Genomic DNA, 23826 nt, shown 5'->3' with positions numbered 1-23826 from the left:
AATTTAATTATTTCAGTTACACTTGTCGACAAAAGCAAAAAACAGTACTGCCCTAAAGCTCGAAATTTAACTTTTAAGCTTTTTAAGCATTCCTGTGAATCAAGAAACTCTTTACTAAACTTTACTAAACTTTACTCTTTACTGACTCGGCGCAGGAACCTGAATCATGAAATGCGGTGCCTCACACGTTATATCCAAGACAGTAGCCCCGTAGCGGTAGTTTGTACCACAGCCCTAGGTAAAGTAGCATACCAAAGATGAACTACTAAAAATAATCCAGAGAATACGATGCGAGATGCTTCCACAAGAAAATTAACGCAATCAGGAACCGAAATGTGTCAGTCCCCGTCATGTGCAACGACAAATAGGGGAAACAACAATATCGCACGCTAGCCTGTGGGGCTAATAGCGGTCTCGATCAACGAGATTAGTTGAGAAAATTCGTTATCGATATTGTTTTTGGCACATTCTGCATGTGTAGGATAAGTACAACGATACACTGTGCCCATGTGCTGAGTCGAGAAAATTTCCTCGAAAAGATCCTCGACCTGATCGGGAATCGAACCCGACATCACAACCGTGTGTGGGAGAGCTAGCCGATCGATATCGCTTACCACGGAGTTACGGGAACCACAGTCGCGGGACGGAGCCACAAGAAGGGGAACGGTGAGGAGAACAGAGACGTCGAAAGAAGCAAGATCAATATCGAGAATGTGGACCTACCGTCAATAACACGAGATGAAAAGAGCAATAAAAAGGGCTGATAAACTTTAAGCAACTAGAAAAAGAACCCTTCAAAGTTGAGAGAGAACAGCTGTATCAAGCAATCAATCGGGTGCAGAGAGTGTGGTCTGAAGAGAAAGAAAGGTCTCATACGGCCGATGTAACAAATAAGTCACCGCTTCGACTGTAGAAATCATTCTGTTACACAGATTAAAGCCGTTACAGGAAACCTTTGTTGGTCAATGCCAATGTAGTTGACGAGGGGGATGCTCCATTTTAGACCACATGATCACCTTGTGACAAATCCTTGATATTTTTTTTTCAGAGTTCAACTTGCGTACTCTCTGTTCGTAAATTTCAGGGCAGCGTACGATTCAGTTAGGAAGAAAGAGGAGTGGCGGATTATGCTCAAGCATGGTTTCCTAGCAAAACTGATTAGACTGATTCGTGCCACCATGGATGATACCACATCGAGCTTTAGAGTAACTGGGGGTATATCTGGCACAGGGTAACAGGGTGCCGAACTGTCAATCTTATCATCCAATATCCTATTGGAAGGTGCTATACAGATGGTCATGAAGCATGGGCACTGGAAGAGGCTGATCATTTGGTGACGTAGCTCTTTGGATTTACCATTGAGTTCGTCTAGTTGTTTACATTTGAAGCATTTACTAATACTAGAAAAATGCACTCTCCTCCTCACCTCTCTTTTATGCTCATTGGTAGCAGCCCAATCGCGAGTGACAAAACGGTTTTCTAGTACTCGAGTCCTCCAAAAAAGATATTTGATCCACTTCTATATTTGAAAGGAATCGCCTGCAATAGAGCACCATTTTTTACGGGAGAAAAAGGAAACTGTCTGGGCTAGATTAGCGAAAACTGAGGGTGGATAGCGTAATTCTTTCAATTTGTTGGTCGTATTGTGAGCAGAATGAACGATAGTTATGTCTTGATGAAGTAGTACTTTTTTCTTAACAATATACGTCTGTTTAGGTTTGATTTGAACATTCACTCGATTCAATGTTGCACAATGATATTGTTTATTGTAGTCGATGAATATCAATTGATCGATTGTTGAGAAACATGGTACCCGCCGTGCAAACAGCTAGTCATAGAAAGAATGATACGACTAGCTCGTTCCTCTGAAGTGCCTATGGTCTTAACAAACTCTCACAATTAAGCCTAGCTGTCATTTAGCAAAATTTCACGATTTATTTTAAAGTTTTTAATTTGCAGCGCCATTTTTGTATCACGTCACAGCCTTTTCAACCCATGATGCATGTATGACCTCTTTCTGATGAAAAGAAAACGAACAGTATATTCTATCTAATAGAAGTCTTATTTTGCAACATTATTTAGTGCAAATAACTTATTTCCACATAGTCAGTAATAAAGTTGAGCGCTGTAGTAGAACCATAAACCACATGTGCTTTAAAAAAAATTCTCAAAAGGATATAATACTTGTTTTGCTAACACGACTACACACTGATAACGAAATGTGTCGAATTACTATCTCCGATGTAAACCAGGATAGTTACTGCATAATTAGTTATGCATAAATATATTCACGGAAAATATATTAACTCGGTTTGATTATAAAATAATTATACGGTTTCGCCACCTATGATGCTGGGTGTCAATGAATAGTTTGATAGCAAATATTTTCCTCGAGTGTAATTTACGGTTACCCCATACAGTGCGTTTCTGCAGTTGATAATATTAAACACAATTCAGTTACTCAGATGAAATATTCCAAATTTCATTCCGTATTTCATTAGCAATCTCCTAGGCGATTCTGTAACCGACTGCTCATATGAAACGCGTTGATGATAAATATTTGCGACAGTGAAGCAGAATAAAAATTTGCCCTTAAGTTAGCAGCATGATCTCTCGTCGCACCATTCCGGCTCCGGCCAGACGCCGGCAAGGCCCACGCCGTTTTTTGTGCTAATTTTGTATCTCCAAATCATCGCCTCGTATGCCCTAGTGAACCAGAAAAGAGAACAAAAACCCGCGGCGTAGAAATGGGCAGCTGTAAATTTATAAAATGAAATTAGTCTCCGGCCGCGTCAGGCATTTACACTGGCGCTCAGCTCTTTTGCTCGATTTCTGGTGCCTCGGTTGTGAATAATAAAAGATTGTTTTTATAACAAAAATCGGACGCATTTGCAAATTTATGGTTGACTTCGGAAAATGGCTCGAACTTTCCGAGCAAGAATGTAGAAAGATTAATGTTCAGCCTCAACTTCTATTTATTAAAGATACATAAGTATTCTTTGAGCTGCCTGCTACGCTGTTTTGAAAACTACGAATTTTAATTGTTGTGAACTTTGAAAATGTAATGCAAATAATAAATCAAAAATTAGGCGAAAAAATTGACGTTTTATTCATCTGTTTTTACAGACACAGAGTTTATACAAACGCCTAACATTTTTTTCCATTTAGAACTAAAATATCTAAACTCAAAATTATAAATAACCACTGTGCCCCTCATTCGTTAAAGTCGGTGGAGGCGCATGGTTAAATACAATCTTCCTCTAGATTGTTTTTGATGAAATTCTCATAAAGGCAGTACCAGTTAAACTGAACAGCAGTAATATGAGTTAATAACAATTTTTTTCGAGTAGAGTGGCACGTTCACTCCAATATCGGGGGCAAATCAACCGCAGTACGAAGCGCACCGAACCGTACTGAACCGTGCACGTCACGATAGTAACTGTGCGTACGTGAGGAATCCTGCGATACGCTTACCGAGAGGCTCTAGTGTGTTAATCTCGGATGTCAAGATGATTCACATGGTCAGCTTTCGGGTTATCGATGTGCCATTTATTGGCGGATTACTGAAGCCAGCTGTGAATAAATGCGGCAAAGAGGAGGCTAGTCCTAGCGATAACGAAACGAACAGATAACAGTGGCCATCGCCGTTGGTTGCCAAGTAGTTTATGGGCCGCCTTGCGGATTTATTATGATGAAGATTTGTTTGCTATATACTAATACTAAGACTCAATCATCGTATCGTGAAAATGAGGGGTTCTGCATTGAATATCCTCAGCAGAAATGTGAACCAAAGTTGTCTTTCCGATAGGATGAGTGCAACAAACTGTTTGAAAATCATTCAAACGTACCGATATTGACCATTCATCTAAATTTGCATAGATTATGGCACGAACCTCGCAGTATCGAACGAACTAGTTTTGTACCAGTAGCAGATGTAGTTTCATTCAGTTTCCGTCGTACGTCGACAAATTTATTCGAATTCCCCAGGGAATCAATGGTTTCTGTTTCCGATGCTGTAGCACAAACTCCATGGGAAACCGCAGCAGTGGCAGTACATAATTGATATTTCAATTACCTCGAAATCCAGTATTCCCCGACAGACAAGCAGTATGGCGGCAAAAAACGCAATAAACGTGAGTAAATTTCGAGGATCACTTATTGATGTGACTAATGGTATCGAACCCATCTGCCAGTCGTGGCTGAGTGTCGACGGGCAGAGCAGAAGCCACCAATTGAACGCGGCCAGGTAGCAGAACGTCAGCAATCTGTGGGAATGCAGCGAGACGATACAAAACGGAGTTAATTTATGTTTGATACAGATGAAACAGCGGCTGGTTGAACTTACCGAACGTACAGATTCGGGTGGAAAGCCGTGGGGTTATCCTGTTGGGAAAATTTTGGCAGGGAACCTTGCAGTAGCGCCAACCGCACGGCCAGCAGGACCCCCATGGAGAGCAAAACCCGCGAGACACGACGACCAAACTGGTGTGTCTCTTCACTCCACCTCACGTGTAGGATAGTCTTTTTAAGCGAGGCCCAGTTTCGGTACACATCATAGGCAACGTTCAGTAGAAACACCGTAATGCCGGTTTCCTTGGCCAGCATGCTCAGTCCACCGAACAGGATGCTTAGCCAGAGGGAGTTACTGTCCGGTTCGTCGTTGTGGCTGAAAGAGAAATGGAAAACGGCATCGAATTATTGCGGTTGAATGATTTCGGAATACTGTCAAAGGCACACACTACTGCTCGCTCTGGTGAAAATGGAAATGGGTCGAAACTTTGCGGAATGATCGACTGAACCCGTTAGACATTTTGCGCGTAACTGTCAGTTATGTTTCTCGATTGCGAAACATTGTTTTGCATATTGATTTTGATTAGTCACCGTCAATATTCGTGAGCGTTATAAGGTTTAAAAGTTTTCTATTTTTAATACATCCCATAAATTTAATTCACTTTCATATTTGGGAATGAGGGTGAAAAGGAGTGAACCAGCGATTGATCAGAGAGATGATATATAGATGAGAGCAAAGGATACTATCTTTTAATGCAAATGCTTGTCTAATGGCAAAAATATATTTAAGGCTCGAAAATCTATTGAGAAGTGATTTCAACTTTAGTAGAAAGATATCACAAAAGTGAAGTTGGAAGATGAACTAATCATCTTACAATTTGTAAGTTTAAAATTCTTGGAATGTTTATTAATCTAGCATGTTCAATGAAAGGGATATCTTAAACGGGCTGGTACATCTGTTAGTGTAAACTTTTCTAAAGAAAGTACTCTGAGAATTGTTATAATTTGTCATTGAATTATGATAATAAAATAAGAATTGAGTTTGAAAGGAAACGACTAAAACAAAGTGATAACTACAATTCTTTTTAAGGATGAAATGGATTTTGCTTATCAGTCACATCGCTCACGGCAGCATGAACACTACCAGAAAACTAATACGATAATTTCCAAAAAAGCAAAAGCTAAAAACCTTGAAAACAAGCAGTCATATTTAAATTGTTCGTTTAACCGGTTCTCGGTTAAAGGTGAATTGTACTACCTACCATTAATGTAAAATCACTGCACTGGGTATCGTAACACCCAGTTTGAATAATACCTGGAACAAGCAGATATCTCGTGTTTCCGACGACTTAAAAAGTTGCAGTCTTCAGTGAAGTTTTTCAGAAGGTTAAGGACTTCTGGATAGTTGAAAGTTAAATACGGAGCTCTGTCGCTATGTGGTGTTGGGGTGCACGCGATCCCTCGTATTTTGAAGTAATGGTCATCTTCTGGCTCTGACCTCCTAGAAAGCTGTGCTATTCAACAAAATTGTTCATAAGGTCAAAGATTTCCGGATGAGAGAGAGAGATATAAACAGAATTTCACCTTTCTGTGCCGTCCTTGTGCACATAATTCTTCGTATTTTGACCTTAACATATCCCGCGATACTTACTTTTTAGAAAGTTTTGATTTCATCCAGTAAACAAGTTTCCTGAAGCCCGCAGTTTCCTAAGAGGTTGGATAACCTTATTTCACACTTTGAAAATAAATTCCACGCGAAATTATTTCTCATACTTAAGCAAGTTTGCAATAGCAGCATGCTGTAGCAGTGTTGCTGGAAAATTTCAATGGTGAGCCGTCCGTCAGACATTTAACCGGTTTGGGGTGAATAGCTGTTTCTACAAGCATTGTAGCGCCTTACGGTCTTCAGAAGAGTTCTTTCCAGGAAAATTTCCTACAAATATCATATATTGATATTTTTTTAAGAGCCAACTTTACATCTCTAGAGAATAAGTATTGAAAAAGTGGATTTTCCCATATAAAGTCGCATGGAAACTTTAAAAATCAGGCGTTTCACCGATCGATCTGAAAAGTTACACAGTTGTTATGGGACCCATAAGGAACACGGAAAGTGCATGGGAGCTAACATTTATTTTTTGTTCCACCCTTGTGTGTATTCCGTAGAAAGTTCGATTTTATACTGTTTTTGCCGCACCCCAGAGCGATGAGAACGGTAACGCAATGCTCAGTTGATCGCCGAGCAATTTATTTCACTTTTCTTGCGTTCGTGGATGAGCAATTTACAAGAGTTTCACTGGGTTTTTGCTCTGTCAAATTAGGAGCGTTTTTTCGTCAGAGGAACTATTACTCTGCGCTCTCTCTACAGCAGATGGTGTGATGCACATTGAATATAAGCTCACAGTTGTTAGGAGAGAAGTAAACCGTTTTCGCTTTAATATAAAAAAGAGCAAAACAAAGCCTGGTCATAGACCACAGTGAAAAAAGGAATGTACTTTGGAGATAGTCAATTGATCCCAAATTAGCCATCTTACGGTGATTCTCTATGTAACTTTACTAGCTTAAATCCACGAAATGTGTGGTCGGTCGGCCGTGAGCCAGCTCAAATAAACACATTTTGAATTCAAATATGACAGGTTCATCGAGTTTCTGGGAAAATTTTACCCGATGAACACTAATCACTCAGAGGTGTTATGAGCAAAACTCGAGTCCAGCATTTTTTAGGAAATAAAGACAATTTTTTTCTGGCTCCTGTAAGCTTTCTCAGATTTCTGGAAATTTCATATCAATTGACATAGAGCGTGGTATCCAAATTACGTAAAGCAAAAAATATAGAGGACAAGGAATTCGGAAAGAATACAGTCAGATTTTTTTCTTACGGATGTTTTTTACGCGGAATTTTTGAATTACTGCGGTTTTATTTTACGTGTTACCGCGTTCATTCAAAAAATGATACGCGAATTCCGAATCAACGCTGGTTGGGAACCAACAAGGCCCAAGTGTTTAAAGCGTAAAAGATAAAATAGAATAAACCCTCCGCCCTCTGAAGGATCCAGAATGACCGTGGAGGACAATTTGAAATACTGGTCGTAGAGCGTCTCGGGTTTTTTCCAAAGGACTTTTTACTTTTGAGTAAAGAGTTTTTTAACGTGGATTTTCGAATTAACACGGTTTTTATGCGGTTTTTTTACGAGGTGTTTGTCTCCCGCATAAAAAAATACCTGACTGTAATAATTTTAATTGCCAGTGTTGGCAAATATGTTTTATTTGCATTTGGACAATTAAATGGCATTTTTAATTTGACTATTTAATAGTAGGTACTTCCAAGAAAACTTTACATGAAAAACGCTTGTTACTCAGAGGTTTTATGAGCAAAACATGAGCTACGACATTTTTGAGGAATAAACTTAATTTTTTTCTGAGGCTTCCGAGGCTCTGGAACGGTTAGGAAGAACAGCACACAGTGGGGCGACTTCATTCAAAGACTGGGTAACAAAAAAAGTTTCGATAAATGCGACAAAAAGATGGTTTTTACATAATTTTGGAGTGCGAATTCGGCATCCACTTTTCATTTGGGGTCGCCCAGAAAGCACGTGATTCAATTTTTAATGATTTTTTGGAACTTTTCCCCTTGCTTTTTTATTAAATAGAGTTATATAATCTTTAACCACAAGGAATACCGCTGGGCATCCTCCTTACTGAAATATATTACGTAGTTTTTAGACGAACCCTCAAATAATCAAATTTTGCTATAATGTGAATGATTTTGTATAAACATTCAAACAGCATTACAAAACAGAATAATCATCATCTTCTTTTTCATCATCATTAACTTCGTCTTCTTTTTCTTTATTTTAATATTTGTTATCAGATTCATCATCAGCTCTTCCTGATTCAACAATTATTTTCTTCGATAAAAATAATACTTCATCTAGAAGTTTTTTTTTTGACAATTACCTTTTCAAAATAAATGGTAACTATTGTATCTATGAAAATAAAAAGATGATTTTATTGATTATGATTCGTTTTTTCTCGACTATTTTTTTATCATTAACTTTAATTATTTAGTTACTCTTCTCTTGAGCAGTTTGATTGATATTGCTGACCTGAAAAATCGATTTGGACTAGCCTAAATTCAGGCTCTTGGCGGCTGCATACTGTGTTTTTAAATCAGATTTTCGCCAGCGCTTGAATCCTTACCGATATGAAACATAAATCATGCACTCAAAATAACGTATACAACCATGAACCGAAAATATTCCGTAATTCAAAAAATATGTGATTTTTGCCCATATCTATATTTTATCCTTCACGGATTAATGTCGATATCGCAATATCAATGGAGTATTCTGGTTTTAATTAAATTAAATCTTAGATAAAATTTCAAGTTTAAAAAAATTGAGTAAAAAAACCTGCTATCGCATTTCTTACTAAAGCAGTTTTGCAGTTTTTTACCTAGGTTTTGGATGTAGTCACAACCGTGGCAAACTGCGGCAGCAAAACTTTCAAGCTGCTTTTCTACAAAAAATCATTTTATTTTATTATTTTTCTAGTGTCTGGGCGAATTTTGGATTGAAGTAGTTGAATGTTATAGTAATAAAGGAAAAATATTATGAAAGAGCTGACGAAAAAAAAAAATTTGGACTGGTTTGGTGCGCTCACATCGCTCACTCTCAATATGGCTCGCGTTGTAGTGGAGATGTGAGTACGGTATATTGGAATATTGAAGAGAGAGAACAGGAGAGATGCAAGAGATGAAGTGTTTTCTATCCATATTTAGGGATACTGCTTACCGTGCAACGCGCATACTGTTTAAATAAACTGTTGCGTAGTTTAGTCAATGGTCAATAAACTTCGAATAATTTCCGTGGGAGAAACAACGATGTCCGCATTATAGCGAAATGAGTGGACGACGAAAAAAAAAAAGAGTAGCGATTAAGTTCTTGGTACCTATACTGCCGCGCATAGCATGTCAGTCCCACCTGCATTTTCAGCAAGCCGAGAAAAACGCGTTTTTATATGATTTGATAACATTGCTTTTTACGAGATGGGATAATATGTTTAGATGTTTTCCAGCAGTTTTTCAGAACAAAGTTGTTGAGTTCATCCATTGTTACGAAACTATGCATTATTAGCTACCATTTACGCGTAACAACTCAATTTTACTGAAAATGCAAGTGGGACTGACTTTGCTATGCGCGGCAGTATAGGTGACAGAAACAGAGCCCACAATTAAAAAGCTACAGAATGACAAGGAAAAAATCGAAAAAGAGAACTTTTTCTATCCGGGTAGAAAATTAGAATTTATACAATCAATCTAACAGATTTGATTCCGTGCGGTCACTCTTTTCTCTGCACGCACGGAGACTTATGTATTACAAGCCTCTGGCAAAGGTTTTGAAGATTAAAATAGCATTAGTAATTGGACTTCTCGAAATGGTTTCTCAGAACTGTCGAAGTTTCACTTTTCTGGCCGATAATGAATAAGCATGAAATTTCCGATATCGATTTTCCTTATGCCAAATGTCTTTGAAATACATGAATCGTCGAGATCTGGTGCTGTAAAAGTTGTTTTTGTTTTATTTTTTTTGAGAATTTTTGTTTTTCGACAACACCAGATCTTAAAAATTTATGCTAAGACAGTGTGTAAAAAAATTGATTCCGAAAATTTCAAATTGATAATTTCTGTGAATTTTTTCATCGGTCAAAAAAGTGAAATTTTGACTTCTTGAGGCTTCACAGGTCGAAGTCCGATTGAGGTGAAATTTCGCATGAGGGAATTGAAAAGCAAAATTTTTCGCGGAAATTTTATTGGTACCCTTATAAACAGTAATGAAGAACCTCAATATTAAAAAACCTAAATTAATCCACCTAGCGGTCAGACCCAGCCTTTCTCACTCAATTTTTTATTTGTAAAAATAGATTTACATGAACGCTTCAATTCAATAAATGTATATTCACTCTTCAGGTTCTAAAATATTGATGTTGTAATCTTTACATATAAAAATGCAGTCAAGTCTGTCTGTCTGTCTGATCCATATAGGCTCGAAAACTACCGAACCGATCGACGTGAAAATTTGTATGTAGGGGTTTTTGGTCCCGATAAAGGTTCCTATGATAGTTTGAGACCCCTCTCTCTTCTGGAAAGGAGGGGTCCAATACAAATGAAACATACATTTCTGCACAACTCAAGAACAAACCAAGCAAATGAAACCGAATTTGGCATGTGGATGTTTTAAGGGGTAACTAATATGTCCATAATAGTTGGATGAAACACAAATTTGTGCACATCTCGAGAACTAATCAACCAAATGGAACAAAATTTGGCAGGTAAATGTTTTTAGTGGTAACAAATATGTACATAATGGTTTGAAATCCGACTCCCTCTTCTATAAGGAAGGGATCCCCTGAAAATGAAACAAAAATTTCGCACAGCTCAAGAACCAATCAAGAAAATACAACCAAATTTGGTATGTAAATATTTTTAGAGGTATCAAATATATCCATGATGGTTTGACGCCCCTCCCTCTTCTGGAAGTACATGTTTCTTCACAAATTTTTGCACATCTCGCGAACTAATCTACTAAATGGAACCAAATTTGGCATGTGAATGTTTTTAGAGGTAACAAATATGTTCCATAATCGACCTCAGACAACATTTTGGATTGTAAGATGGCAACTTCCGGTTTCTGGAAAACAGCCGAAAATGGTCGATTTTCACCCAATATAATAATATCCGGATCTAGAATAATACACAGGAGCTAAAATCGACCACAGATAGCATTTTAAATTCTAAGATGGCGACTTTCGGCTTCTTAAAACAGCAGAAAATGACCAAATACCACCCAATATGAGTTTTTCTTTAACCAGTATACCGTTCAAAATCCAGAAATTGTCTCCAAATGCCATTATGAAATCCAAAATGGCGACTTCCAGTGTCGGAAAAACAGCAGCAAATGACCAAATACCAATGGGTATTTCCGGAACCGTAATGATGCACTGGAGCCACAAATCGACTTCAGACAACATTTTGAATTGTAAGATAGCAACTTCCGGTTTCTGGAAAACAGCCTGAACTGGAAGATTCCCATTAAATATTACTATTTCTGGAACCAGAAAGATGCACAGAAGCTAAAAATTGATCACAGACACAATCTTGAATTTTAAGATGGTGACTTCCGGTGTCTGGCAAACAGCCAGAAATGACCAATTACCATTCAATATGAATGTTTTCGGAACCAAGATTACGCCCAGATGACAGAAATTGATTTCACAGGCAATTTTAAAGTCCAGAATGACGACTTTCGGCTTCTGAAAAACAGTCCAAAGTGACCAAATATCACCCAATATGAGTTTTTCTTTAACCAGTTTTCTAAATACCATTTAGAAATCCAAGATGGCGACTACCGGTTTGTGAAAAACAGCCTAAAACAAACAAATACTATCCAATATGAGTATCTCTGGAACCAGAGCGATGCAAGGAGCTAACAATTGACCTCAGGCACCATTTTGAATTGCTAAATGGTAACTTATAGGCAACAGTCGGAAATGACCGAATAATACTCAATATGGATATTTCCGTAAACGTGATGTTGCATAGAAACCAAACATTGACCCTGGACACTATTTTGAATTTGAAGACGACCACTTTTAGTTTCTGGAAAACAACCAAAAATACCTCCCAATATGGGTATTTCCGGTGTCAGATTGATGCCAGAAAGTCTGCTGATAAAGACAGAATATCACCCTATATGAATATATTCAGAATTCAGGCGATGTACAGAAGCCAAAAGTCGAGGATGTTGTCATTTCGATAAAACCAATCATTTCAAACGATTTGTTATTTGACTTTGATCATATCCTATGGCCGATTCGTCGTGCATTTGCAGACTTCAAACAAACCGCAAGAAATCAATGAACTTGGAACGTTCAAATAGTACGACACCACATTTAAATTATGTTGAGGCCACATATATCGATCAAAGCAGGTATAGTTTTAAATCGTCTCTGAATTTCTCTTCTTTCAATAACTTTTGAGCCACATATCAAATTGTTATGAAGTTTGTTATTTGTAAGTTTGAGAGATGACTCGTTCGTATGACACTAGTTATGTTCAAATAAGTCATGTAATCTTTGAGATAACAGACTTTCGTTGTTTTATTAACAATTTAATACATAACGGTTGCTTAAGTTCGATTATAATCAAATGAAATGGGAACGTGTAGGGCAGCCAAACTTTGAAACCACGTGTTCAATCATAATTCATCAGTTAACCCTTAACTAGCCCGCTCATCCAATAATATTAATCAAATCGGTAGTGTAGTTTCTGAGATAATGAAATTTCGTGATTTTCACAAGTCGGCACATTACAAACGAAGTTACAGTTCGATTACAGTATAATTCAATAGGGTCTTCTGAGGCAGCTAGACCATTCATTTGACACTAATTTTGTGGAAATCGGGTCGGCCATCTCTGAGAAAAGTGAGTGAGTCCAAGTAGTCTTCGGAATATGTTCTTTTGCATAGCTGGACTTCACATTTTTAAACATAACAGGCAAAGTAATAGTCCGACTGCAAAACAAATCAATAGGGTCTTATGGGGCAATAAGAACTTCCAATTGACTTTGATTTTCTGAAAATCGGTACAGCCATCTCTGAGAAACATGAGTGAGTCAGAACACGTTTCTTTTCATAACTTTTGAACCACGAATTCAATCTTTATAAAATTCAAAAGTTAAGGGTTTTTCAGGTAGCCCGTTCATTTGAAACTAATTTTGTTCAAATCGGTGGTGTGGCTTTAGAGATAATGATGTTTCATGATTTTAACATTTTAAAACATAACCTCTAAACTAAAAATCCGATTACAATAAAATTCAATAGGGTCTTATGGGGCAATAATACCTTTCATTTGCAATTAATTTCATGAAAATCGGTTCAGCCATTTCTGAGAAAAATGAGTGAGAATAAAAATCTGCACATACACACACACACACACATACACACACACACACACACACACACATCCAGAAAATGCCATTCGGCCCTTTGGAGCACTTTTATACTTTCGGTTTTGCAAGTGATTGCTATACCTTTCTAGGAGAAAGGCAAAAAATGTAAGGTTTCTCAATAATCAATTAGACATTATTTACATATGATTTTTGGATTGAATATCATTATCAATGACAAGTGTGTGGTGACATACATATTAGTGTAGTTTCATTCGGACCACAGGCAAGAAAACCGCAGGAAATGCAAGGAAAATAAAACATTTTTCGAAGCTGCACCTGCCGTGGTCGGAAAATGAATTCCAAAATTAGCTACAACACTTTGGAGCACCTAAAAGTGCCAGGTTCCGATGATTCTTGTTTTCTGGTTACTCTGGGCTGAATTTCCAGTCATTTTTTGCACTTCAGCAGCTACCCACTACCCACTTAACAGCCGCCAGATATACGGGTGAAACCCGGCACGAGACGACCGTACTATTTCACCTTTTCCTATCGATTTTCGAATTAAGCACCTAATTTTCAGATAGTCGTTGTCCTACGTTGGAAAATGATAGCAATATAAACTTCCAATATATTTTCATTTATATGTGAAAGTGAGAAAAGCCGAAAAAGTAGAAATAATAAATAAGATTTTAAAGATAAAACATGTAGTACCACCTTGTTTATTCTTGTTTATTCTCCAATTTATACATGTAGAGTAAGGGTCAACCTTTTAAATTTCTACAATCGCAATTTTAACTCAATAAACACATTAAACTCAATAAACTTTAGATTAAACTTAATTACTTGAACAAAAAAAAAACTTACTATACATGTTACCCTGACCATCACTCAACAATCCAACAACTCATGCTAATACCATTCATTTAGCCAGCTTTCACATACGAAACGGAATCTTTTCGTTGTTTCAATTGTTTTAATTTCATTCGGAAGTAGATTCCAAAGGGTAATTGCCCGTACGAAGAAAGTATTGCTGTAAAATGCAGTGTTATGATGAGCAACTACAAAGTTACGAACTCTAGTACTTTTAAATGGTACCAACTTTTCAAACAGGTAGTGAGGTCCGGGTTGAATAATTTTAAACAGAGAAACATAGCATCGAAATTTGAAGAAGTTGTAAAAAGAACAACCCAACAGTTGCTGTTGAAGGTGGGTCACGCTCGAGTATCTAGACAGATTAAAAACCCATCGAACACAGTGGTTCAAAGCGACTCTCAGACGATCAAATGCAACAGCTGTAGCATTCAAAATTAGTTCTGAACCATAAGAAAAATGGGGCAGCACGAGAGACTTAAACAGTTTAAGTTTTGTTGAAACAGGCAGCATTCTTGCTGTGAGTCTCAGATGTCTTAAGACTGCATAAACTTTTCCACATTGTGCATTCATTTGAGAGTTCCATTCGAGGTTAGACTGAAAGATCACTCCAAGATTCGGTGCTTTTTCAACATAGTTTATCCTCTCATTGTTTATAAACAGATCAGGCAAGATTGTATGAGTTTGTCGTCGAGAAATGAATAACGCTTTGGTTTTCGGCGAATTTATGGGGAGCAAATTACTCAAAGACCATTGTGAAACTTTATCAAGATCAGAATTGAGAAGTTGCGCTACGGTAACTAAATTTGTAAACTATAGAGTAGATTAGATAGGTAGCCATTAATTTCAACGACTTGCGTTCGAGAGCTTAAATAGGACTTAATAAGAAACACAGCTTCTCGGCTCAAATTGAACTCATGCGAAAGTTTATGCAATAATTCAACGTGAGAAACTCTATCGAATGCTTTAAAGAAATCTATCGAAAGCAAGAAACCTACCCTTTTTTTGTCAATGAATCTATGCAAATCATCGTGGACCTCGAGGAGTGCTGTGGTAGTACTGTGCTCAGATCTAAAACCTGACTGATAAGGACTAAAAAGATTAAACCGTTGAATGTGCACCTTAATTTGATTTTTCAAGATTTTCTCGAAAACCTTGGACAGTGAACACAGAATGCTAATAGGACGGAGGTTGTTCAAGTCAGAGTTAGAGGGTTTCTTACGGATTGGAATAATTTTCGCGGCCTTCCAAGCTCGTGGAAATTTTGCACTTGTTATGAATAAGTTGAAAAGGTACGTTTATGGTTTAATTACAGATGGTAGGATGACTTTAACAAACCATAATGGAATGCCATCCAAACCGATTGTATTCGAAGATATCGAAAAAATAGTATTCGAGACATCCAGCTTGCTACAATGGGTGAACGAAAAACCATGAAAGTTTTCAGGTGGTATTGATGGGGGTGTAGGGTCTTGTGTGAAGTGTTCGCCAAAAAAGGTATTTATATCGTCACCAGTATTATTATACTTAATACTGTCGGAGGCACCATTAATAACATTGAGCTTTTTAAGTTTTGTCCATAGTTCCTTGTTGAACTCACAGAATCTATACTCGAAGCCATATAATTAGACTTAGCTTTTTTCACTAGCTCGGTTTCTTTATTGCAGAGTCTTTTCAATTGAGCATGGTCTGACGCAGCTCTACTAAAAATCCATTGACGGTAAGCAATATTTCTTGCAATAATTGCATTTGAAATATTTGTGCTGAACCATGGAGAGCTTAATCTAAACCGAGAAGTTCGTAATGGCACAAAATTTTCATAGAGTTGAATAATGGGTCTATTGGAAAAATCCGCAGCCAAATTAGAATCCGAGATACTGTAGAGAAGAAACCAGTCTAAACTATTCAATTCGTCTTGTAACGCGGGAAAATTGATTCGATTATAATCTCTGAATGTTTCAGTATGTTGTATACTACTACGAGATATATTGAGAGAAGAAAATATCATATCATGGTGGGAGAAATCTGGAGCTGACACCTGGTTAAAGTTGAGAACAAAATTAAAATCATTTGTAATAAGTAGGTCTATCAAGGAGCTTCCACCAGGAAAGAAGTGAGTAGGGTAATTGTTTACACAAAATAACCCAAAACTGTCCAAGATATCACAAAACCGACTTGTTTTGGCACTTTTTTTTCAAATTTGTATCAAAATCGCCAACCAAAACTATTTTACCGTAGTGGAGCGAAAGTTCGGAGAGTTTTTCATTGACGAGCTCAGAGCAATCAGAATCGGGGGGAGAATAAATCACTCCAAGTAAAAACTTTATGTTATTCACTCGTATATCAACAAATAAGTATTCAGTACGATCATCATTTTCATATCCTGTCCCTGAGTCTGAGCTACCAATTATTTTGCAATCGATATTTAATTTATGGTATAAGCAGATCCCACCACCTCGGCTGGACTTACGATCATTTCTTAGTAAGCAATAACCATCGACGGCAACTGTTGAATCACTTACGCTACTATTCAGCCATGTTTCCGTAACGCATACTAAATCTACTTTACTATCTGTAAAGCAATTTCTAAATTCATCCAGCTTGCTCAGCTGACGAGCACACATACTTCGTGCATTTACATGGTAAAAGTTAATATTATTTTCACGAAGAGCAACATTCATAACTGCTCGCGGGATATCAGCAATACTTCCTTGCGCACGCACAATATTATCCTCTTGATTAACCGGCATCGTCGTAGAACAAAAACGGAGGCAACTGACAATGATGAAAAGCAAGCTGGAGTGAAGGGCATGTTGAGTCAATTGATAGGGTAACATACATTTCAAAATTATTTGTATTCATCTTGAAATAAAGTTTAACTACTGCGAATGTGGTTTCGATCGCAATTTAAGTTGAATTCTATTACAATACTACGGCAGCAACAACAACAACAGCAGCAGCGATGGGTTCCTCCTGATTTAACGTGTAGTCCCGACCTCTCATACAGTACAGCATACACTTTTGACTTTTAGGAAGGAAGAAAACATGGAAAAAATGTAGGAAAGGAATCAAGGAACTATTATTGGAAGGAAGATGAACTATTGTGGGAGGGTGATCTGCCTGCTTTGACTTTCAGGAAGGATGATAAGATGGACAAAATCTAGGAAAGAAGTCATTGGAATATTGTTGGAAGGAATGTTAGAGTAACTATGGGAGAAGGTTAAACACGAGCACCGAATTCATCTAACTGGTTCAAATCGAAGATCGGCTGAACTGGAACGTCATCACGAACTTTTACATATATAGTACCGCCTTTGGAAAAAACGTTCTACAGATACTGCTACGTTTTAGTTTTAGGGCAGATTCGGTGAGATTTTCGTTCAAGTAGATGCGCCGATCAACATCGAAACCAAGATGTACCAAGGACAATTTATTAACCGAGAAATACCGTTGGAAAAATTCATCTTTAGACGCTCGAAACGAAAATTGAAACAGAATCGGCGGCGTCGCACCTGCAGTGATAGGCAAACGAGCCAGACGTTTGGTGTAAGCTGGTGGCAGCGTCGAATCATCATAACCAAGAGCTGCAGCAACTTTATGCAAAATATCAACAGTTTTTTCGATAAGGCAGTATGGTACACCAGTCAGAATTGAATCATTCGATCTTAATTGTTTACCAGCTACATCGCGGTTCCTTCTCACTTCTTCAGCAGTTTTTGCATGCGATTCACTCAGACAATTCAAGTCTCGAACATAATCGATCTTAAGTTGATTCACCTCGTCACGTAGGGTAGAGATTTGTGCTATCAGAGCCTGGTTGCTGGATTCAATTTTGCTTTCAATTTTAGCATTTCCGTCCTCAATCATTTGCTTAATACGAACCAAAAGCTGATCAAAATTATCCACATCATCGCCGGTCCGGTCCAAATCTTCTCGCGATCTTTTTTTTGTTTTGATTATCGCTGCAGATGGAACTCACTGACAGAGCAAGCGCAGGTTTGTCTTTTCCCATTTTTGTGAGAGCCGAACGTGTAAGAGCTCGATTTGGGTTCATCCAAGTGAGTGGTCACGAAGGTTTAGTACACAGTAATGAGAGGATGAACGTAACACAAAGCAGCGTCAATATGGAATGATCCGAAACTAGTAAACGAATATTTTTGACGATTTTGTATTCACTGGCTGTCGGATGCACTAACTGGAATAATTTGCTGATAGATGTTCAGACTTGAAACCGTAACATCGATGAAACTCGTAGCATAAGTTCACTTTTCACGTAAAAAGATCAACTGAAACTCGACCACGAACAACTCACTTGCTACCGTTTGCCATCACTCACTTTGACTCCTTTGACCTTGGAAACAGGAATTTAACATAAAAGAAAAACTAGAAAAAATATTTGCAGGTAGAATAAGCGCGTAAAACGGAAAAGGGTTTCGATAACAGAGTTTCATTTATTTTTATTTTAAAGTATCACCGAGAGAAAGCTATAATTTTGCTTTAAGGATTGTTTTTTAATTACAGTATATAAAGCCCGAATGAGATTTTTTCTAGATTGGACTTGCTTCGATTTATTTTGCAAACACTATCGATCGAAATATGTTTCTACACAAAATCAGAACGAAACACAATACAAACAGAATATATCAGCAATGTTTTTGAATTCCAAGCATTGAAACATGTTTATCGAAAGAAAAACATTCCTAGTTCCACTGTTGACTTAGCAGTTATTCTTAATCAAACATTCATTTTTCTCTGGCTGTCCCATCAAAGTACCATCATATCCTTGGAAGAGTCCTATACTGTGGCACAAACAACCACAAGGGGTAGGTCGGTACCTACAATGAAATATAGCCCGGAAGAGAAAACCATTCGTTGCCAGAAGCAGCCCACATTTCTTCCGCACTGCTTATTCCCCGCAGTCAGTCAGTCTATCAAATTACACTTTGAATAAAGAGCATTTAAAAACACTCCGTTGTTCCTGCATTTGCAGCTTCGTTAGTCAAAGTCGAACAAAAGCTCAAGAAGCGAGTGTCCCTTTTTCCGTTCGGTTAACAGTGCTCTCCACCCGGACAGCGGGGCCATCGTTGATGAAGAACATTTCGAAATTAATGAATTATTCAAATTGAAGATGCTCTGCCGTCTCTGTCTCTGGGCTGTCGGTTGATCCTTTGCCAAAGTGCCCCTCGACTCTATAGAATGTGCCGAAAGGGAAAAATGCGGAACTCGCCGCAAAGAGCATTTACTTCAATTCCGCCGCGTTCTGAACTTTCTAACACTGGAGAAGAACCAACGATGGTTTGGGGATAAAATCGACCACAGGACCAGAGTGATTCTCTTCGAAAGTGTTTTCGCTTTGTGGCCGGCAAAAAAGGTGGTCAGCTTGATCTGCTCAACTAGTGCAACAGCGGTGGAGGTCAACCCCTTTCGGAAGTGATTGTTTCAAAGTGCAATTGCAACCGTAGCTTTGTCTCCGTCTCAGTCTTACTTCTCCCGATAGCAGCTCAGCTTTGCCAAGAAAGCATTTTAATTAAAATGAACAACTGAATGGTAAACTGACTGCAATTGTAAAGCGGGAAGAAGTGGTGTGCCGAAGAAAAGCTTTTAAATCGTCTTAAAGTAAACTAGGTGTTTTCACAAATTTTTCACACTTGTACATACACCCTTGAGGCTTTCCGATGAACCTGCATTCGTTGTTGGATTATTTCACTTCAGCTGCCACAACTGCAGTCACTGACTGGAAGAGACTTTAGTGCACCCTACGGATGTTACTGAAAAATTTTATGCGCAATAGTGTACGGTGAGTCAATGTACAGGGTACTTAAAAAATCAACGTCTCGCAAATACTGTTTTAATAAGCTGTTTAAATGCAAATTACAGCAATGTTTGTGTTTTTTTTAAGAATTTTAGTACCGAATTCATAAGGTTTCGCTCCGAGTGTGCACTATTTCCACATCGAAAGTTTCGCTACATCGGTGCCAAATCTACCGAGACGTGTCTCTACCTCGATCTTATCGTGTCTTGCGACCGGACTAGACATTCTTCTTTCGGTTCGGTGTTTGTCCAGGACTTGCAGCGTCATTCCGTTGTTTTGGTAGCGGATACTGTTGCTGGCTGATGATGGTGCAGCCTTCTATCCCGCAAACATGGTGAATACACAAGTCAGTGGCGAGAGGCAAAAACCGTAAAGCTTCTCTCATTTACAACAACACTCGAGCCGGCTGGGGAAGGTCGGAAGGGGGGGAGTGAGAGAATGAATTTGGAAAACTGCATACCAAGGAACAAGTTTTTGGGTGAAAGGAAACCCAAAATGAGCAAAGAATGGTTTTTCTCCCTGCTCGAATGTACATTGCTTGCTCGGGTTGGAAGCTGACTGCTTGATGGCAGCTTTTGGTTGTTGTACGGAATCAGGAAACCAGTCAAGATTCTGTTATGTTTTGTTCGTTGGATTACAAGTACTGTTTGGTTGTTAGTTTATTTCTTGTCGTTTCCTGATTACCCAAACACAGACACTCACACAGGCACACTTTCCATAGCGGTTGCAGGGGCTTGTGCTTGCGAAGCGATTTGAAAATGTTCTTTCTGGTTCGAAGGTAGCATGGTATGAATGCGGTTTCCTGTATCGCGAAACATAGGTGCTTATAAATTTGCACTAGAATTATCCCCTTGGGCTGGATAAAGATTACGTAGATCGCATTCTATTGTCAGTTGCAATCTCATGGATACCATTGAAGAAACGGAAAGGCATATTTGAACTCGCTTTTTTGACTTTCTATTTTTTTATATTAGATATTTAAAAAAATATGATTTTGTAACTTGAACTACCAGTAGGCAAGCAATAAATAAAGAGGGGAATCTGAGCTGTTTTAGATATGACATTAAATCTTCAAAACACAGAACACTTTCCATTCTTTCTGCAGTCTCATTTTTAATAACAACGTTTTGGAAAATCAGGGGATTGTGAGGGACCCTAACGGGCGGAAACTGTAATTTTGGATTTTTTGTGTGATATTTTTACTCCTTAACAAACACATGTATAAGCCCCCTTTCATTCCTCTTTATACCAGTAATTTTCTTTTTGTTTATGCATGCTCAGTTCTGTTCATAATAGCGTCGAAACAAAACGACCCCATTTGTACCCAAAATACGCAAGTCAGTGAATCTGTGTTAGAGTCGCCATTGGGATTTTAGGTTCTTGGTGTACAACATTATCTGGAGAGTAACGACATGCAAACAGCTGATTGGTAACATCAAACGATGCATTCAAAATGTCGACGTTAAGACCGTACAACGCTCTTGTTCCGACATCATAAAAAAACTTCGTCGGTTAGCCGGTTACGGGCTTTTCCTAATTTTTTATTAATGAATCTATCTCCATAAGAAATAAAATCTTCTTAAATGAAACAGGATGTGAAACCATCAAGAGTAGCACGAATCAGCTTAAGGTATAATTTTCAATAACCCATATGGCAGTTCTACCCTATCCAAATAAGTTGTTTATAAAGACCTATTCAAAACATGTACTTCGCGCATACTAAACGATGTGCGTTCAGTGTGCGCTGCGTGGCAAGCAGCGCTTGCTGCTATATCGAGCGCGCGACGCGCGTTGGAAATGTTAGAACTCGGTATAGAAAATTGGCTAGACGGCCATGTTTCTTTCGCGATTTTTCAAATGTATCTTGTAGGATTTTTTCTCAGCTTTCCAATGGTTGTCTCAGAATTAAAATCGGTGGTTGCCAACCTGTTCAAAAACGCGTTTTAATAATAGAATTTAAAATGGCGGCGAATACAAGATGGCAGTCAAACTTTTGAATACTCCACATGAAAGCCATAGATATTTTCTGAATAATGAAATGCTTTTTGTGAGGATTTTGGGACAAATATTTGAAATATAGCTCGATAAAAATATTCGATTTTCACTTTTCCAAATATTTGTTCACCCCTTGGCGAACAAGGGGTCAACCAAATGGAACAAATTTATGTGCAGTTATAATTTTTTTACTGCGTTTAATCGAACTAAAATGAAAAAATCATTTTCCAAAAACCTCGTGTCACTAGTGGCCTGGTTTCAGCGAGAATTGCCCAAATAATGCTCTTTTTATTTTTTGATTTTTAGAAATTTTAAGAATGTTTACGTATAAAACTACCTGGATTTCCAGAGATGAAACGACAGTGCCTTCAGCAAAGTTTCTTTATATAAGATTGTCTACAACTTTGCTAAAGACTTCATTTTGATTTAATAAGCAATTAAAATATTAAAAATTTTATCTCACGTTTAGGTGAATCAATCAAAAATTTATTTACTTAAAAAAATTTCCCTTAAGATTTACAAAAGTTTTGTCGAATACACTATAGCATTGAAATGGCATTTTTATACTCAAAAGGCTGACGATCACGTTTTGCGTGTTTTGAACAGCAGTGTGCGCTGTATCGTTTATCATTGTTAGTAAACTACATTACTTTTTAGCTTAATCATTACCCTTTTGAGAATTCGCAGGTTTTTCTTTCGAAAAACCGCAGTCTGGCCGCAATATCTGGAAAAACTCCATTGAATTTTTTAAACTTTGTTGAGCCGAGTACTTCTTAATCCGCATAAAGTGCATATCTTTCATCGAAACTCACAAGGTGTAAACTTGTTAAGTTCGAAACATACCTCAACATCTTATTAGGTTAAATTGCAGGTTTCAACTTGATCCATAAAACTTTTCATATAAGTGTTTTTTTAAGTGAAACAAAATAGATAGAAGAAAAAGATTGATCTTTCATTAAATTAAACAATGTCGTTTTCGTACTTGAAATTCATAACGGTAGGAATTGTTCAGTTGTCACCTTATTATGATTTATGAACTATGAAGTAACTCTAAATCGGTTGTTTTCAAAGATAGAAAAAACTCTTTTACGAGTTTGCTTAAAATTAACTGAACAGTTACATTAACCCAGCGCCTCCACTGGTTCAACAGTGAAAGGAGGCGAACGGCTATCATTCTCGTTGAAGTGGGCGGGAGCTTTTGTCGCGTATTCGAAATGTCTAGAGGCACAAACACTGATAGGATTGGTTAAAAAGCTACAATCTTTCAGTTTTTTTTTAGTTTGAGCTTTGGAATCGCATTTTTTTCTTTTGTCGACCAATGAAAATAGTTCTAAACCGGTTATTCTGAAAAAAGGAAAAAAAATCCCTTTCAAAATTGCGCAAAATAGACGAAGTTAAAAGTTAATCTGCAAAGATAAGAGAGATACTGGATTTAATCGAAAATTTGGGTCACCCTAACTTTGATTACAGGAAAATGTGCATTCCATCATATTGCACAATTTTGTAGAAGAAAGTTAAAATATTACTATCGAGTTCTACATCCAAATATCCTCATAAACTCGTTGCATAGAACGACTGTATCGACTGGTTAACCTTGCGTCTCCACCGGTTCAACAGTAAAAGGAGGCGCACGGATATCGTTATTATCGTTCGGGTTAGAGTGGGTGGGAGCTTATGATGCGTTTTTGAATTTCACAGGAATGGTTGAATAGGTACAATTTGATAATAATAGCGCAATGATGGTAGCGTCAGGGACATACAATGGGAGGTAGGGTGTTTGTTCCATTATTCATCTTCATCAATCATTGAACAACTTAACAAAATACGCTTACATGCTCTAATGGAATCACTCAGCATTGGAAATTTAGTGAACTTAGCTATATTAATCCTGAATTAAAAAATAAAACAAACCATT

The 23826-nt window shown here is 37.7% G+C and overlaps 1 protein-coding gene across 9 annotated transcripts in view; it reads right to left on the bottom strand.

Moving 5' to 3' along the window:
* Positions 1 to 23826, bottom strand: part of LOC129725242 (protein O-mannosyl-transferase TMTC1-like) — a 577063-nt gene that overhangs the window by 85001 nt on the left and 468236 nt on the right. For all 9 annotated transcript variants that reach the window (XM_055680803.1, XM_055680807.1, XM_055680804.1 and 6 more), the window contains 2 exons: positions 4346 to 4666; positions 4076 to 4265 (listed from right to left, as the gene is read on the bottom strand). In XM_055680803.1, coding sequence (XP_055536778.1) covers positions 4076 to 4265; positions 4346 to 4666 — 511 coding nt within the window. The remainder of the gene's footprint in view (positions 1 to 4075; positions 4266 to 4345; positions 4667 to 23826) is intronic.

The sequence above is a fragment of the Wyeomyia smithii genome, chromosome 2, assembly GCF_029784165.1.
Source record: "Wyeomyia smithii strain HCP4-BCI-WySm-NY-G18 chromosome 2, ASM2978416v1, whole genome shotgun sequence".
Lineage (NCBI taxonomy): Eukaryota > Metazoa > Arthropoda > Insecta > Diptera > Culicidae > Wyeomyia > Wyeomyia smithii.
Note: the sequence above shows the minus strand (reverse complement) of the source record. Positions and strands in the feature narration are given on the sequence as shown.